This window comes from Toxorhynchites rutilus, chromosome 3 (genome assembly GCF_029784135.1).
Source record: "Toxorhynchites rutilus septentrionalis strain SRP chromosome 3, ASM2978413v1, whole genome shotgun sequence".
Lineage (NCBI taxonomy): Eukaryota > Metazoa > Arthropoda > Insecta > Diptera > Culicidae > Toxorhynchites > Toxorhynchites rutilus.
In genome coordinates this window covers 244,329,781-244,347,994 of record NC_073746.1, presented here as the reverse complement: position 1 = coordinate 244,347,994, position 18,214 = coordinate 244,329,781, and the positions used below count along the sequence as shown (strand labels likewise).

The 18,214-nt window shown below is 38.7% G+C and overlaps 1 protein-coding gene across 38 annotated transcripts in view; it reads left to right on the top strand.

The window, feature by feature from the left end:
* The window catches only part of LOC129775886 (ensconsin), a 335,888-nt gene that overhangs the window by 278,968 nt on the left and 38,706 nt on the right, over positions 1-18,214 (top strand). For 22 of the 38 annotated variants that reach the window (XR_008743022.1, XM_055781086.1, XM_055781081.1 and 19 more), the window contains 4 exons: positions 5,727-5,783; positions 6,015-6,095; positions 13,377-13,773; positions 13,838-13,968. Coding sequence is in view for 37 of the 38 variants with exons in the window: in XM_055781086.1 (XP_055637061.1) it covers positions 5,727-5,783; positions 6,015-6,095; positions 13,377-13,773; positions 13,838-13,968 (666 nt within the window). In the remaining variant the exon portion in view is untranslated. Of the gene's footprint in view, positions 1-3,794; positions 3,850-5,726; positions 5,784-6,014; positions 6,096-13,376; positions 13,774-13,837; positions 13,969-18,214 lie in introns of those variants that run through there. The other 16 variants (XM_055781094.1, XM_055781092.1, XM_055781072.1 and 13 more) reach the window with 7 other exon arrangements.

The window sequence follows — 18,214 nt, the reverse complement described above, 5'->3', positions numbered from 1 at the left end:
AACTGCTGGAACTTGAAAATCAAGTATTCAATGTAACGGAAATCTTTATAAACAACCGGTAATAGACTATTCGTGATTGCTTTTCTTTTCAACTATAAAAAAATAAATTGCTTGTTTTTTTTTCCAAAATATATATTTTTATCAAGGCTCATATGGCGTTAGCCTCACGGGGCCGGGAGTTCAATACTTTGACAATTTTTGTTATTATCTATGTTAGTAATATGTAACCGATTACTCGCGGTTGGCTCGAGGTTAGTATTACAAGTGTTTTCGTAATTCGGATGTTGCTGTCTCCAATGCTCTGTACGTGTGCCCGACACGGGATACTTCCTATTGGGATGCAGCTGACCCTTAATCAACAACGCCCCCCTAGTCTGTACCTCATATCTAGCGTGGTGCGTCTTTCTCGACTCGAGGAATCCAGGATAGAATGGTCACTAAATCTTGTTATAATAAAATTAAAAATTGCTTGTAGATCAGCTTAAATTATTGAATGACGTACTACCTGCCAGGGCCCGAAATCTTTGAATATGATGAATGAATATCGACTCTCGTCTCAGTCGCTTCGCATCGACTAGCACTACTTCGGCATTCGCCGTCAACGTGATTTGACTTGACTAGAAGATGAATTGACGAGCGTTGAGAGCGAGGATAACTGATGAACTATTCTAGTCAATGTTTATTCCAATTGACGTGACTAATGAATACAAATCTACCTCTTCATCCAACTGACTTCAACCCACACTTCTACTTCCACCTGACACGAATCTCTTTACCCGCTTACACAATTTTTATTTTCACGTCCATATAAAGTGAAACGAAAACTTGATTTCTGATGAAAAAAAAGTAGTTACACCATTAATGGACGGTATAATGTCTACCTACCGTGAACTCAAACCAACGAACTTAGACAGTTATCAGGTATGCTATAAAGGTTCTCGCGTTAGTATCAGTAAATAGCGTACAAAACAGCGTGCACTTTGGGAGGAAATCTACACAAAATTTGAGTTCACTTTGTCTCCGAGTTCAATTTTGTGAAAAAACACACACAGAAAAACGGGTTTCTATCAACAATATTCACAAATTTGTCAGTATTTCTGAACACAACACTATACTCTATTTAATATGGGTGAGTAATTTCCATGTACGATACAAAACAATCTAGCTCATCTGTAGTATATGTCAAATCACATTGACTTCAAACATCGATACATGCATACGTGATACATAAGAGAGAAATGGATTCATTTTGGGGTGAATCACTTCTATATGCATTGAAGTCAATGTGATGTGGAAGAATGAAATAAGATAGTCGAGTCGTAGAGTGAGATATCAACGAAACGGCCGAATGACTGACCCGTTGATCTTCCTGGCAGCACTAGTCTTTTTTGTTATAATATGAATGAAAACGGATTTCTAGATTGCCGAATTCCATGAATTAAATAAAATGGCTCAAAAACCATTCTTGGATATCGGTGATAGATTTATACTGGCCGAATCAAATAACAGCAAATTGAAAAAAGTTGTTGAAACAATGAAGAAGAACAACCATGCTTCAAGAATGTTACACTATATGAGACAGATATTACACTTCAGTTCACCTGGACCATTTGTATAAGCAGAAAACATTGATTTCAGGTCTTCTGTTTAGAGCACTTTTCAGACTGAATTTCGGAACAAAGGATCACCCTTATTGATTTTTCATTTACTAATGAGAAAATACGACAGAGAAGAACAAATATTTCTTCCCGAAGAATCTAGACCGCATTTAAAAAAACGTGTAGCTTCTGCAAGGGACAATCAAAGAACATGAGCCGGAGTGGACTAAATTGGTCCACGATAATGAAGTCACAGAAAAAGAAGCACCTCTTGGCACCTCTTTCGAGATGAGGCTAAAAAATCGATATTTCTGCAAGCTACACAGAGTTCAAGATTTAAAAAAATACGGGTTAGTATTTTTCGGAACATAACCGGAGATACGTAGGACTACATTAAAGGCTGTCGAGTTTAATATATGAGGATCAAAACGAATAATAGGATTTGTTCAAATCTGCAATATAGCCATTTGATTTTCAATTACCTCCTTGTTTTTTAAATTCCCGTCAGCCATCTCTTCAAATTGGGGAGCAAATAGTAGTACGAGGGATCCTACTAGGGAGCTACTGCCTAAACATAACCTCGATACGCGTCAGAAGTGCTATCCCTCTGTCATTGCAGGGACTTTTCTAACGATCCTGGTATTGTGTCATTTTGATTTATTTGAAATGATGATGTGACTTGTACGTTAAATAACCTACCCGGAAAATTAATTATTGGATTCGAAAAATTGGTTCTTTATGCAAATTTTGGTGATTCTGAAAAGAACCTCATTAGCGTCGCTGTTTGATTATAACTTTGGTTCTGTCGATGGTGTTGCTGGATGATGGCTTTTGCGCTGACGTTGGTGGTGCGTTTTTGTTTAGTTTCTATACAATTTTTCAATTCCTCTGCACTTCCTTCTTCCTTTTTTTCCTTCTCCTTTTCATTCTTCTTCCTCTTGGAATAGTATTATCGAGGCCTTACATTTAAACGTTCATTCTCCGCGGATGTTTCGCTGGTGATGATGATGTTATCTATTTTCAAAGAGGCTTTAATCTTTTTCAGTTCATTCGCCTTGAAAAAGGCCAACAGGGAAAACTTGATTCGCTGGTGATGATGTTATCTATTTTCAAAGGGGCTTTAATCTTTTTCAGTTCATTCGCCTTGAAAAAGGCCAACAGGGAAAACTTGATGCGCTGGTGATGATGATGTTATCTATTTTCAAAGGGGTTTTAATCTTTTTCAGTTCATTCGCCTTAAAAAAGGCCAACAGGGAAAACTTGACTTAAATTTTCGACCTTGAGGAAGGTCATTTGGACGCCCTTGCCACCGTTGCCAACCGATTGCTAGATAGATGACTGTCGAATCGTGGATGATCTTTCGGGAAAGAGAGAGAAAGCAAGAGACAGAGTAAGGAACATAGAAAGAAAGAGATATATAGAGAGACAAACAGAGAGAGTTTAACCATAAAGCCATTAAACTTTTGTATTTCATTCGCCTCTAGCCTTCAAAAAGGCCGATTTAGAAACCTCGGTCTCCAAAAAAAAAACATTTTGGACGCCCTCAGCCGATTGGTTACTGGCGAATCGTTACTGTTGTTTGGGGTTATGCACACATTGTGCTCAGTCATTAAAATGTTTTATTGATTGCTCGTTGTCTAGAGCGACATTGAAACACTGAATTTATTGAATCTCCAGTTTTTCACTATCTCTTCGCAGAGCGACAACAGAAAATCCAAACCGAATCGATTGTGGTGAAGAAGTGGCGGAGACTTACTTACGGAAGCAGCGGAATAAAATTTCACCTTAGTTTTCAACCGAAGAATAGAGCTCGCCGCTGGAAAATATTTTTTCTACATTCGGTTTGTAATGCGCTACACTTTGACGCTACTCTTAACCTGGAAACAATGCAAGAATTCGCGAAAATTTAATGATCGATCGGAGACGGCCATCAACAAGCCCAAAACACTCCTAAATTCGTACAAGCTCTCGCCCGACGCAACATTGTCAAAATTAATTTACTTTTTATTATTTCGTATACTTGTTTAACAACTTTTTACTTTTTTTAACTAACAAAAATTTTGGAATTTCTTTCTCAGGCTGTCAAAAAAAAACAAATATACTTGAAGAAGATCTGATTTATTAAAATTAAAGATGCATTGTCCATTGTTAGAACAATAAAGAATATTCAAAAACGATCCGTAATCAGTTGTTCGGCGAAGCTTCCGTTTGATGTCGGAACAGGAGCGTTGTACGGTCTTCGTGTCAATTTGTGAGTGCATTTCTTTATTCTATTTTATCAACTGTTTATAATTCGTGGCTATTCAGTTATTTTTGTACACCAAGAAGCTAAAAATCCCGAAAAAATCCTTCGATTGGGCGACACTGAGGCAGATTTGTCGGGTTGTCGGGTCGAATGGGTATTCAGAAACGATTGCGGCCAAAACACATATTGTCCATATACATGATGTTTTTTTTTATAGGTATCACAATTTTCTTCAAACATTCGTTCTGGTACACATCTTTATTGATAGCCAAATCAGAGGGTTTGAACCATGGCTTAGAAATACCTCTCTCTCGGAAATGGCAATATACAGCATCACTCTCTGTTTAAACATATATTTTATGTTCGGAGATGCAGTAGAACTATCCATGGAATAGTATCGATCGTTTCCGGTTTCCGGGGTTTCCGGCTTATCTTCTTTCGGCACTTTTACGACACTTCAATGTCAATGTTTTGAGGATGTACAGGTGAGAACAGTTGAACTTTTCTGCGGCATCCAGTTGGTTCCGTGAATGCATGTTGTTGAAACCACAAGAAAGAGACCGAAGTACTCCTGCGTCCGTAATTTTGGCTGGTCTTCCACTACCTTTCTTGCGACTAGTTGTTGGGGATCTTAGGATATGGTAAACAGTCGAAACTGCAACATCTTCGCTTTTAAAAAGTTGTAGGTACCGTATACTTTCCGCCGAGATTTCTGTGCAGAACTGTGCAACGCACTCGCGAAATGTCTCTCGTTTCGACGGCATTTTGAACAAAACTAAGCACGAGCATAGGAGCCTAGAAAAAAACCAAAATTTTAGTTGCCACTCGTTAATCATAGAATCTTTCGACCTTCAAGTTTTGGATTCCTTAGCCATCGTACTATGTAATAGCCATAATTATATTTTACAAAGAACTCTGATGAAATCTACCCAGTGCCGAATAAAGATGTATCAAGATGCGACTGTCAAATCATCGTATGTGTCTTGGCCAATTGAGGGAAATGTCCACCGATAGTGCGCTTCGTGGCGCAATGTGAGCTCGTATCCGCCATTACCTTAGGCGGAGTATCCGTTCGTGTGGGCTGCGCGCAGACGCCATTCGCCAACGTTCTTCTACTGATTGGTGCATCACTTTGACGAGCCTAGGTGTGAGGGTGCGTGTGGGGTGTGTTTCGCGATGATACAAATTGAATAAATTAATTTGTATACTTTATTCATATTGTTTTCGGTTTTGGGGAATAATTTTCACCAACTTCAAGCGATTCCTTTCCTTTTCATATCATTTTAATTTATTCATTTTTTCAGACCCAACCGATGTCGGTTGCCTCGAGCTCTGTGTGGTTACTGAATTTCGAACTGCGGTCTGTGTGATTGGCTCCGTGCTTCACATTTTCCCTTCCCATTATTAATCACCTTGTCTACAAATCAATGCGTCGATCTGAGCTCGTATCTCGTAAATCATACTCTTAGCAACGTTAAACCGCTTTAATCGAGACAACTTATTCCGAGTGTGGGAGTAAGAGGCTGTTGTGCCGGTTTCATTCGCTCAACATTGGACTCGAGTGGAGATAACTGGCGAATAGAAGTGGAGTATTGAATCATCGCTAAACCTAGCCATCATAATAATACTTTGTATTTCGGAGAATCCCACACAGTCAACCTCTTATGTCGTTTGCAATTCCCAGACATCACAAAGTGTCAAAAACAGACCGAATCGATATCAGCTGATGATGATGCTCGACGGGTCTGAATCACCACGATTGTTGCATGGGTTAAAAAAAACAAACAGAGAATGCAACCTCAAATGACTGATTTTCTGTCTTCGTTTGTCTACCATGTCAGGGTTTATATTCATCGTTTTCTTTCGTCTCTCTCTATTTTCAGCTGGAAACAGGGATGCATCCGTACAAAAACAGTCAAGACCAGCGTCCGCCAATAAAGGTTGGTATTAACTCGATTACCTAGGCTCTTTCGCCCACCCAATATCTTCAATTTGCGAACATTATCTCGACTTTTGCTGGGAACCTTTAACATTTTGGGTATCATTGTTCACGTGTACATAAAACTGGACAGAAGCAAAAAAAATCATCAGCGAGAGAAATCACAAAACACATATCTCTGCATCTCTAGCGGGCTTCCTCTTTTTACTACGTATATTTACTCAATTCACAGACCATCATCCCCATTCTGTAAACCATACTCTGCACTGGTTCGCGTGCGTTGGTGAGGATAGTAACGGCTTCAGTAACGAAGGTATATGGGTTTTTTTCCCCGGTGGTGTATCCTCCAAGATTCATGGTACTAACTTGCTAACTGTGTGATTCCGTGATAATGGTGTTGGGGAAAACAGACAAACTAACCCTCCAGCGAACGGAGTCTCGATCGTGATTCCGATGCTAACCAAACAATAACAAAGAATAGAATTGAAATAACAAACATGCTTGGAAATGCGTGAAATATTTTATGGGTTGACCTGTCAGCTTTTTCATCTATTTGTCTGTCTCATTGAAATCCGTTTTCTGTTCATTTGTTTTTGAAAACTGTTTATTTGTGAGGCTATTCCGACCAATGTCAGCAGAGACAAATTTCACCTTCAAATAATCCTTATCACATAGTTAGTTGTTTTTTTTTCTACAATTATGAGTGAAAAAATTAACAATTTATAATTTGTAGCAACTAGAGCTAACTTTCTATAACTTAAACAAATATAACAAAAAGTAGTTTTGACCCAGCCCGAACAAAGTCCACTAATTCAAACACATGAAAGAAAACGCATATAAATACAACTGGTGTCGCTTGAATAATCAAGTTATATGATTTATTTGCACAATTTCATTAACTACGATTACATTACGAATGCATGGATGAAATAATATTGCTCGAATGTCCAACACGACTCGGTTTACAAACGATCCAGGTTCTATACAATATCGGAATCTTAGGTATCTTTTTTATGTTACTTTAGTTGAATGGCTACGATTTCACAAAGTGTTGAAATTTCATAAATTTTAAAAAATTCTTATCTTCATTCTGGTGAGTTTGCCACGGCACACTATACGTCAAACTTTGTTAAATTGGAAGGATTTGCCAATAAAAATGTACAATAAAATTTCGAAGCGGGGATGTTTTGGAATAAAAAAGTTTTTAATATTCACCCTTTGTGGTCGTTTGTCTGTTCTCAGCCACCACAGCAAGGAATCATACTAAATATACAAGTTTTCAACTTTTCATGAATGAATTTTATTTTATTTTATTTTTTTTTCTCTATTATAGTGACTTTCAACACATTTCGGCTGGTTCGTCACTTTTACTTCCATTTTTGGAAGAATGTCGGGAGTGAGAATTGAACTCGTGATCTCTGCGTGAGAGGTATGGATGTTACCACTACGCCAGATCGCCTCCACAAGAATTTTATTGTCTAGAGAACTTTTTCACGAACGTATACGGAATTTCCATGACTAATAGGTAACGATACTCGGCATAATCAAAGTGTTATTAGCGTGGAAAGATAAGAGGATCTCTTTCAAGGGAAATTAATTCCTACCGCATAGAGTTAAATTCTAATCTTGAGTAAAATTTTTCAACAGTGCATTTGGAATGATATTTTTCCTGAATAGTTTATTAACTTGCTAACAACTATGTCAAACATCATATTTTAAGTAGACATCATGATTTAGTATTATGACTTTTTGGAAGATAGATCAATGATTTTGAACACGCCCTTTTAAAAAAATCAGTCGTAATTTAAATTGGTCCTATGATGATGAAAATTGTGTGTTTCAGTGTTTTGCTCTAACTTTTATATTCCAAATTCTACATCAAAACAGTCTTCGAACAATTTTTAGAGCTTATGAAAACAAACATTTTGGAATGCAGATCTTGTCAATAGCCTACCTCTTCGCAAAGTTATTGATTTTCACCCAAAAACTCATGGATTCAAATTTATTTTAGTCAAATACCAAAAATAATAGAAAACTTTCACCGAAGAGTCACGTATACCCTTCAAAAAGCCGCCAGTAAATATTTTTGTGTTTACCCCAGAAATAACGTCAAACAAATTAAAAGGGCGTATTTTCGGGAAAAAACATCGATAACTTCGAATAGGCTCAAAATTACATGCTCTGAATCGCAAAATGTTTGTAATGATAAGCTCTAAAATTGTGCTTAGACAGATTTCATGTGGAATTTGGGATATAAAAGTTAGAGACAAAAACGGTGTTTCATGGTGAACCTATTGTAATTCAGAATAAAGTGCTAAACCAGTTAATGATATTAAATGATAGAAAAAAATGGGCGCTCTATCAAATGTAACCACTTTGTCGAAGACAGTTTTTGGCTAGAGAATTGTCTATTTGTATTTTGAGGACTAGAATATTGAGGGCATCGAACGTAACGTATTTTTGTTTTTATTTTACCATTTATATTGTATTGTTTAATAACTTCAACATGGTCTCCAATGAACACGATTCCATTTGTCATTTGTTCAATAATACTAGGTGTACATGAGGGTGGCAATGGATGTATGGGAAAAATTTCATCATCGAATTTCAAAAACCGACCATGTACATTTTGTTTATTGGCCCAAAAAAATTATCTGTGCAAAGTTTCAGCTCGATCGGACATGATTTAGGGGTGCCTCAAAGCGCTCAAAGTTTTGATTTTTTGTTCCTCGAAAGTCTTCCAAAGGGAAGTAAAGGAAATTTGGAAAATCGATTTTTTTTTCGATGCCAAATGACTTAAAAATGCATGAAACGTCGAGATCTGGTGTCTCGAAAAAAAATTTTTGGCCGAAAATCGACCTTTTGGGACTGAGAGGCAATGAAGGTATGGAAAAAAATTATCGAATTTAAAGAACCGTCTATGTGCATTTTGTTTATTGGTCCAAAAAATGACCTGTGCAAAATTTAAGCTCAATCGGATATGATTTAGGGATGCCTCAAAGCACTCAAAGCTTTGATTTTTTGACCATTCAGGCTATCCCAAAAAGTCGATTTTCGACCAAAATTTTTTTCCAATGTCCGATCGAGTTGAAACTTTGCACAGATCATTTTTTGGGCCAATTTTGGGAAATTTGCCATCTGATGAATAAATTACTACCTTTTGTAACTGGCGAGCAGCATTTGACATGGGACTTTACGTTTTCCAAGCTCGTCGTATCACGGGTCAAAATCATAATTTAGATTTTGTTTCAACCACTCAAAGCCCTGCGACTTTCCAAGGGCATATTTACCGTAAGTTTCGACAAGCATTCGAGGTGATAATAATGCGTTACTATGAGGATTACATTGACAGTTAGAGCTGGTTCTAGATTTATATATCTAGTAAATTCTATGAGAGGAAAAACAACCAGGAAACGACCGCATTGTAAAAGTAGGACTACGATTTTACTTTGTTCAATTCCCAATTTTATTCAATTTATTCAAATCTTTCGTAAAAAGTAGTGGTTACTTGCGTTCACAAAAGATTATAGGGGAACATGCTCACACATCGAATTGAAAGTAGGATTCACCGCAATAGCAAAAGGGGTATATAGTGCGAAGTTGAGTTGAAGCGGAAATATCGAGATAAGTAGAGAAACGCATCCTTTCATACCGTTTTCTTCATCTGAAACATCCAATAACCTAGAGGAGGGCAAATCGGCTCATTTGAGCGGCTCTTTTTTGAACCACGGGTCTTTTTTGAGCCGAGACTCTTTTGAACCGCGGCTTTTTTTTAGCCGAGATTCTTTCAAAAAGCGACTCTTTTTGAGCCGAGACTCTTTCAAAGAGCGGCTCTTTTTAGAACAACGGCTTTTTTTGAGCCGAGACTCTTTCGAAGAGCGTCTCTTTTTTTAACCGCGGCTTTTTTTGAGCCGAAACTCTTTCAAAAAGCGGCTCTTTTTTGGACGGCGGCTTTTTTTAAGCCGAGACTTCCGAAAAGCGGCTCTTTTTTGAATCGCGGCTTTTTTTTTGAGCCGAGACTCTTTTGAAAAGGGGTTTTTTTGAACCGCGGTTCATTTCTAAAGAACCGTGGATCGTACGCTCGTTCTGACGAACCATCTCAAATGAGCGACTCGTGAGCGCTCACTCATCTCTAATTTAATCTAATCTGACTGCAGCTCTCACTCCTAAATCGGCTTTATCTGATGAAAATCTAACAGAAACGACGTGGGAAATTACATAGGAAATCACTTAAAGAGAAGATTATTCTCAGTATTTAAAGTACGTCAAACCTGGCAAACTCTCGCAGTAGGATATTGTCATCAACTTTAATGATTGCCCCACAGTTTATATTCTTACTGGTTTCCAAGAAATCCAGTGGGCGTTTTGCGCGACAGGTGCCTTTTTCTAACAACTCCTCCTGTATTTGTTTCACCACCACCATTATTCCAAATTTCTAATAAACAAAATACAACACTATGGAAACCATTTCAATGCGCCGTCGACAATGCAAAAAAACAACAAAATGTGTTCGTGTGATGCGAACAAAACACAAGCGCCCTCCATCAGACGGCATGAAAACCGACGCGGTGTATCATTTCATCGAGCCTCCTCCTCGGATTTGAAGTTACGAACAAAATCGCATCGCGATGTGCGGCATCCCCCATTCACAATATACTATCGATCTTCCGAAGAGATTCTGCTCTCAGATTTCGTATCGCACAAAACCGCTGTGTGTGACATCAGCATCAGAAAAGACTGTTAACTTGCTCGCCGACTGGAGCGAGATTGATTTTTTATTATAGACAAATTTCATGCCAACTCGTCTGGCCATTGGCAGCACTATATCAGATTGCAGTGAAACATTGTGAATGTAAAGACATTGGTCATTCAAGCAACTTTGCATACTTGAAATATTCAAAAACAAGTTGATCTACTTTTTGCAAAAAGCCGAAAAAAATTTCTTGAATTTTTACAAAAATTTGTACCTCAAGAACTATAATACCTACAAAATTTTAGTTAAAGAATGATATGTAAGAAATTGATCGGTGATTTTTTTTTCAAAAATTTACAAAATTGAAATTATTTTTTCTCAAAAACTATTTTTTCCGAAATTCTCAAAAAAAAATATGAATAGCCAATACAATAACCAACTAGTGGTCGAAAGAAGATAACTGTTACCGGAAAAAAGTTTTTCTTACAACAATTTTTCATGTTTTCATGTAAGTTTTGTAAAACGAAAAATTTGTTTGCTCTTTAAAAAAAAATTATATTCTTCTACTTGGTGTTATGGCTATAACAGCTATCACGACGGTCTCTTTCCAGTTGACATAAACACGGTCACAGGCGATTATATGTTTGTTACACCTCCACCATTATTCCACATTTATTATGAACATAACATTGAAGCCGCTTAATTGTAACCATTTCAATCCTCATTTGGCAAAGCATAAAAACAACTATGTGTGCGTGTTGAATCGATAGCACGAGAGCGAGAGCTCTGGTTTGGTGGTGCACAATTTCACTGAAAAAAGTGTGTCTCTGGACCCTTAATATTCCACAGCGGAATTTTCTTTGGAAACCAGTACTGATAAAAACTTACAATTTACTACTTGATGAAACGGTAGAAAAAAACATGCCACAACAGGAGCGAAACACAAATACATGCGTTGTCCTTCATTTCACGTCGTCACAAGAAAATCATGTTTCTGAGGTTATTATTATCCTGTTGCTGATATGGCTATTACGATTTCTGATCTGTTTTTACTTATTGAGTGGTAACTGCTTCACGGTTGGGAAAAAAACTCATCCACTTCGTTGCGAGACAGCTATTCTTTTTGAACATCAATAACTCTTTGTTAGTTGAACGGAGTGGTATGATAATCACTTTATTCGAAGGACAAAATGTCCAAGAGTTATATGATTGTTAATAATTGACCCGAAAACTTGTTTCAATTGCTTAAAAAGTGCTTTGAAAACAGGCTTTCGAATTAAACAAAACTGTATACAAGCGTAGGCCAACTCGGCAATCCATATTTAGTTTCTGTTTTGCTTTCGCACGGAATAGTCATGAGGGAATGCTCGCTTATGAATGCGCTCGAGCAAAAGAAGGTTTGCGTATTCGGTTGTAGCAATACACAAGCGCTCTCCACCAGACATCATGGAACCGATATTTTTATCGTTTCATCGAGTTCCACTTTGGATTTGAAGTTGCGAACAAAATCGTACCGCGATTTGAGAGCTGAAGGGAGCAATTCTGTGTAATTAAATAAGCAAATCAACATAAAATAAGCAAAATAAGCAAAAGACTGCATCAATAAAGTTGCATCTACTTTTGGCAATGAAGCTCCACGCTAAGCTACTATTTTTCGCTGATTTAATATGGTCGTTGTTTGCTTACCGGTGAGCTTTGCGAAGATCGTCCGCTGCTTAGCCAAAAAACATCGATGCTGTGTGTTGACTGATAATGTTAGATCGACATGTTACATACCACGGAATTTAGGTATCCCTGGGTGTTGGTTGTTGGTTGGTTGGTTGGTTGGTTGTCTGTTTTTCGAAAGAAAAACTGGTCATGATGGTGCATAACCGTTAGTTTACCAGACCTTTTCGGTCAAACAAGGAAAAAGAACTCAAAAAGTCGAATAATTCATCACCATGACACTGCGAGCTCTGACACATCGGCTCAAACAACCACCCATTTGACCGGTGAAACATCAATTTAATCTGACATCCACCACACTGTTCTGATTTGGCACCCAACGACTTCTTTTTGATGCAGAACATCAAGGATAAAGTACGTGGAAGGCGATTTCCGATGCCAGAAGAAGCGTTTTAAAACACATGGTTTGGAGGTACCACAGGTACCACTTTGATATGGATGCTGTAATAAATGGTTTGAATGGTTTGAATGAATGCTGAAGTGTGTTTCAATGACGTTACTGATCTCAGCTATGTCATTGATTCAGTTATGGTGTGTGTTATTGTATCGTCCTGCTTCGCTTTGCCCATTTGAACTCGGTTAACCTCCTGAGAAGTACACACCCGAATACTCACTACACCTAAAATTAATTTTTAGCACATGCTTTGTCATCCCGATTTTTTACATGAGCCTAAAAATAACAGAAAAGGTCATGACTCTCAAATACTGGTATAGCATTTGTATTATATATATGGTATAGCAATACAAGATCAATATGTGCGAGCGAAACAAGAGACACATTGCAAATTATGATGCATATATGCAAAAGTATCAGTGGCTATGTGGATAGCGTGGTCGTGTGAATCCAATCCCATACATACAAACATTTTAAAACTGAAACATATGCTTTTATTTGCTCATTTCACCCTTTAGCACACGAAAAAGCTTTTTTTTTCTGCCGAAGATGAAATGTTTTCTGCCAACGCTAGTTTGGGTGTATATTATTAAGCTAACCTGAACACGTTTATCGCCAAACGTTTCATCAACAAAATTATTATAACATTTTACCAGGTTTATGTATTTCGTGTTAACTAAATCTCTAACATATTTTGAGTGATTGTTTAACTCTAAAATCGTCTTGGTCATTGCACTCGTACTAGTACTGATGGTAAATTTTCTCTTTTCTCCCATTTCAAGAAGAACTGCAAAAGGAACGCGAAGAGCGAATAAAGCAGATCAAGGAACGCCAGAATGAGGAACGACAACGGAAGCTGGAGGAGCTGAAGGCACAAGCCCTGGCGGCGCAGAAATTCCGCGAACAGAAGGAGGAGGAACGACGCCGCCGGATGGACGACCTGAGGCGGCGCGAGAACGACCGGCGCTCACAGGTCGAGGAGCGGCGGCGCGCGATACAGGAGGCGGACAACGAGCGGCGACAGTACATACTGCAGAAGAACCAGGAGCGGGACCAGCGCATGGAGACGAAGCGACGAAACGAGCGCAGCTCGATCCAGTTCGCCTTCGGTTCGTCCACCCCGCGGATGATCGACACCAGTGACAGTGGCATGTGCAGCTCGCTATGGGCGCATCGAAGGTAACTCTCTTCGGTATAATGTGGACCATCTGGAAACTGATGTCATCGTATTATTTCTCAACAGAGCCACTTCCATCACGAATGTAGCCTATACGGGGGCACCGCTGACGCGTCGCAGCTCCGAACGAGAGCTGACCGACGGAAGCTCGAAGAAGCGCGCTACCTCCGCTAGTGGTTTAGACCGATCGACCGACGGTAGGTTGTTTGTTGTTGTTGTTTTTGTTTGCCCGCGCGAGTGTCTGGGTGTTCTCCGGAAAGTTTGTTCACACTCTAGCAATGGAAAGAACGTTGTCGACTTCAGATGACGCCACCACACCCCCACCTAGCAAAAAAAATACACGCGTCTCTTTCACTAGCGATTGTGCGTAATGATGTCGTTCTTATGATTATTCTGGATTTTTTTATGTTATCCTAAGTTAGCTTTGTTTTTTTATACTGATATGAGTTAGATTAGTTCATTGAACCTTCATCGACACTTACCTTGGGTTTGAGCAAGTTTGTTATATTCAAACTTTTAGAACAGTAATTTAGCTGAAGTTCTTTTCTAGTTTTGAATCATTTTTCATTTTCCGTTATAGGGTTTGTTAACTCGTATTGTGTGAAAATCCGCTCGATTTGAAACAGAATTTCAACTTTTGTACACATCGTTAAGGCAGTTAATACACAAACATAATGATAACAAAATTTATGAAAATTTATGAGCTAAGAGCAGTGACTTAAAAATGAATGTTTATTTTTTTTTATTCTTATTCTTGTCATTGAATTTCTTCATCCTAACTTCGTTTGTATTGTACGAAGTTCCCTTTCTAGCAAGAGCTTACAGATTTTTCAGAATGCTCCATACATATTCCGTCCATCACATCTAAATAGAGTCATTCCCTATTTTCAAGTGATATTTCTCAATGTACCCAAAAACTAATCGTTTGAACATTGACTCATGAATATCCGTACACGATCTGTATTTCAATGAACAAATATCAATCTAACCTTAGCTCTGCATGTTCTTCTGGTCCGCAGTAGAACGTTTCTTCAGTACATTAACTCCATGTTATAGTGAATGTTATAGTCAGAAATGCCATAGTTGTGTTCCATCTGATTTTGACAAGATCTCCATTGTGGACATGGGCAAAATAGTGTACCTCAATCAACGATTGATCGATCTTCTTTCGATATTTTGCCGACCCTCTGTACGCGCCAATTAGAACGTCTTCCGATCTTTCATTCTCGTATCTTCTGCTTTTATTTTCAATCTTACACCATCCTATGTGACATGTAGATCATGTTGAACTCAACTTCACCAGTGAATCTAGTCCATGACTACAGAACTCCAGATTTGATCACAATTTTCGTCAAGCTCAGTTAACTCGCTAGGCATCTGTTTTTGTTGTATCTACCGGAACAAATGCGAACGTCATGTTTGCGAAATGGCCACTACATATTCCGTCCATCGCTCTCGTCCAGTCTTGACGACCTCTTGCATACAATTTTCGTCGTAAAAATGGTAAAATCGAATTTGTTGATAACCTCATTCACCATACTGCGTTTATCTTTCATTCATCAATACTCCTGACACAGGGTGCCTCTCACTGTATCAATAAGTCGTCTTCGTACAACTCTGTTCCGGGCTGCTTATCACCAGTCTATTTGTAGACTGGGATAAAAATGGAGAAGAATCCCCTCTACCAGTTGTTTCTCCTCCCAGACTTACCCAATACAGTGCTTTAGTAAGTGTCCCGGCAATTTGCTCTTGCCGGCGGCTTTGTTGTTTTTCAGTTAAACGTGTTTTAAAAAGAAATCGTCTACTTTCAACTCGGTTCGGAGCTACTTGTCTCCAGGATTCCATGCATTTCATAACTCGCAAGCCTACTACGCCTAAGATCTGTTAGAGACATCGTGCATGCTGTGCTCTTCTATTCCTGGTGGAGGTGTCCAATCCTTCGCAATCTACTGATCTGCTTTTGCTAGATATGTAATGGGATTTTCTCTAAGCAACGCGTGTGACTTCGCGAGTCTTCCGTCAGTACTCCACTCTATATAGCCTGCAGCATTATTCATTCGAAAATTCCAAATGCGTTCAGATCCTCAGCAAGCAGTGTTCTCGTCTCGACCCAATAGAGGGCAAGTGCTATTATCAGTATTTTGTACAGCGTCAAGCGCACAGCCCTCCCTTTATCCGGAAAGTTGTCCCATAACTTTCCTAGATCAACTGTATCATATGCTACCTTGAAGTCGATGAAAATGTGATGTGTGGACACGTTTTACTCACAGAATTTCTGCAAAAATTGTCGGTTTGAAAGTAACATAAGATCCTCGGTAGCACAGGTTTTCACGGAACCTGTAACTGACCCATGGGCTTCCGGTACTCTTCCGGTAATTTTTACTTCTCTCAGACCATGGAACCCAGTACAGCACTGGGTTCGACCCGGCGAGTTTGTTGTTTTTCAGGCTTCCTATCTTCCGTTGGATCTCGTGGAGGTCAGAAGCTGGTGTCCGGTCATACGCTGGTAGCGCACCTAGAACAGTTCTATTTCCGCTGCTACTCGCTGCATCGCTATTCAGGTTCTCATAGAAGTGCTGCTTTTACCTGTCCTTGCTTTCTTTCGTGATGGGGTTCTCCTCCAAACCCCTGAATATATTGACACCTCTACGGGATTGGTGACCCTTATCGTGGAATTTCCGGGTACCATTGGCACGACCCATGCCCGTCTATGCCGATGGCGGGGTTTCTCAACCATCGCTGCACCGCATTCTCCCTAGTCATCGATCAGTGCCTCTGCTTCTAGAACTACTCCTGCGTCGTCGTAAAGCGTTCTGAGCATTCGATGTTAGTAGAACAACTCAAACCCTCTCTGAATATGATTCATGACCAAAAAAGAGGCAATTGGATTTGTTGGATCTGTTGAAACTGGATGTTCGATCTGTCAAAGCAATGTGCATAGAAGACACGTCTTGCGCTGATAATGCGGATCGAATATCATGGTTATTGTTGTTGTCTTTGTTACGATCAGATAAGCAACAAGACATCCATCAGCTTATTAACCACTTCGAACTCACTATTGATGTTGTAACTTCACGTTTTCTATAGCTCTTAATTCCACCTGTTAGCACATGGTTCCTTTTGGTGGTATTCAAAAAACATCTTTATTGATGCTGCATTGAGGCAACCTGGAAAATTCTCAAGAGGTTGTTTGCTACGAATTTTAATTTTTTAAACTTAGCTCGACTCAGCTTCCATGTTTATGTTCATGAAGTTTATTAAGTTCATGTTCATGTTCATGAAGTTCATTTTTTTTTCCTGTTGGGTACATTTTCCACTACGACCAGTTATTTCATCTATTGTGGTATCATGAAGTTCATATTCATGAAGTTCATATTCATGAAGTTCATATTCATGAAGTTCATGTTCATGAAGTTCATGTTTGATTCAACATCACTGATATTCGATTGATTTTCGGTATATATAGTTTCTCTAGCAATCCATTTTCATCGAAGGTAGTGTTTCTTAACCATCGTTGGTCAATTGGCTCTTGACTCGCAAATGCAAATCAAATTGCAAATCCTTCACCTTTTATAGCGTACATAACTCTGTACACAACTCCGATGAGAATTCATTCAATATGCGATTAGAATTTCGTTGATTTTTTTACCACTGTATCTCCCTACCTCCATTCGTCTTGAAAACAAGGCGATCTATTCTCAGACCTTGCTTATACATTTTTTCGTGGCCCTTCGGTACCTCTGGGAACCATTTTCTCGACTATATATATTTTTTAATTTTAAACCATCGAAACTGTAACGAATAATGTTTGTGTATTAATTGCCTCTTCGACATAAATGAAATGTGAAATTCCAATTTGATGTATCGGTCTTGAATCGGATTGGACATAGAACCAGCTATTGTCACATTGATGTTAGATAACGACTACCCCCAGCCTCACTATCATCCATCAATTTTCGTAGTACTAGAACGAATCAAATTACCCTGTTACTCTCTTCTAAGTGTAATGTCCATGTAATTGTATCGATTCCAAACCAGTAGAGAATGTTCTAAGCCCCCTGTTTGTTAGTTCTACAGAATGACACACAAAATAGGCACCAGAAGAGAAATGCTACCTACCGAATAAGTTGATTTACCATTATATTAGTCTTAGTCTCATTTGTCGTCTAAAACATCGCCACTAAATCAATGACTAACTGTTCCGTCCCGGATGTCGGTCTTATTATATGTTTCTCACGCTCTACCTATTCCATCATATCCACGAATTGGCTCTTACTCTTTGATTTGTTTTTTATCTTCCTCTCGAACCTGTGCTAATCTATGACTTCTATCGATTCAATTGGTCCCGTTGAACCTTTCGAATACGAAACCGCCAAACCGAAACCGAAACCAAAAAACAACAATCGGCACAAAAAAAACCCAATCTACTACTACCACTACTAC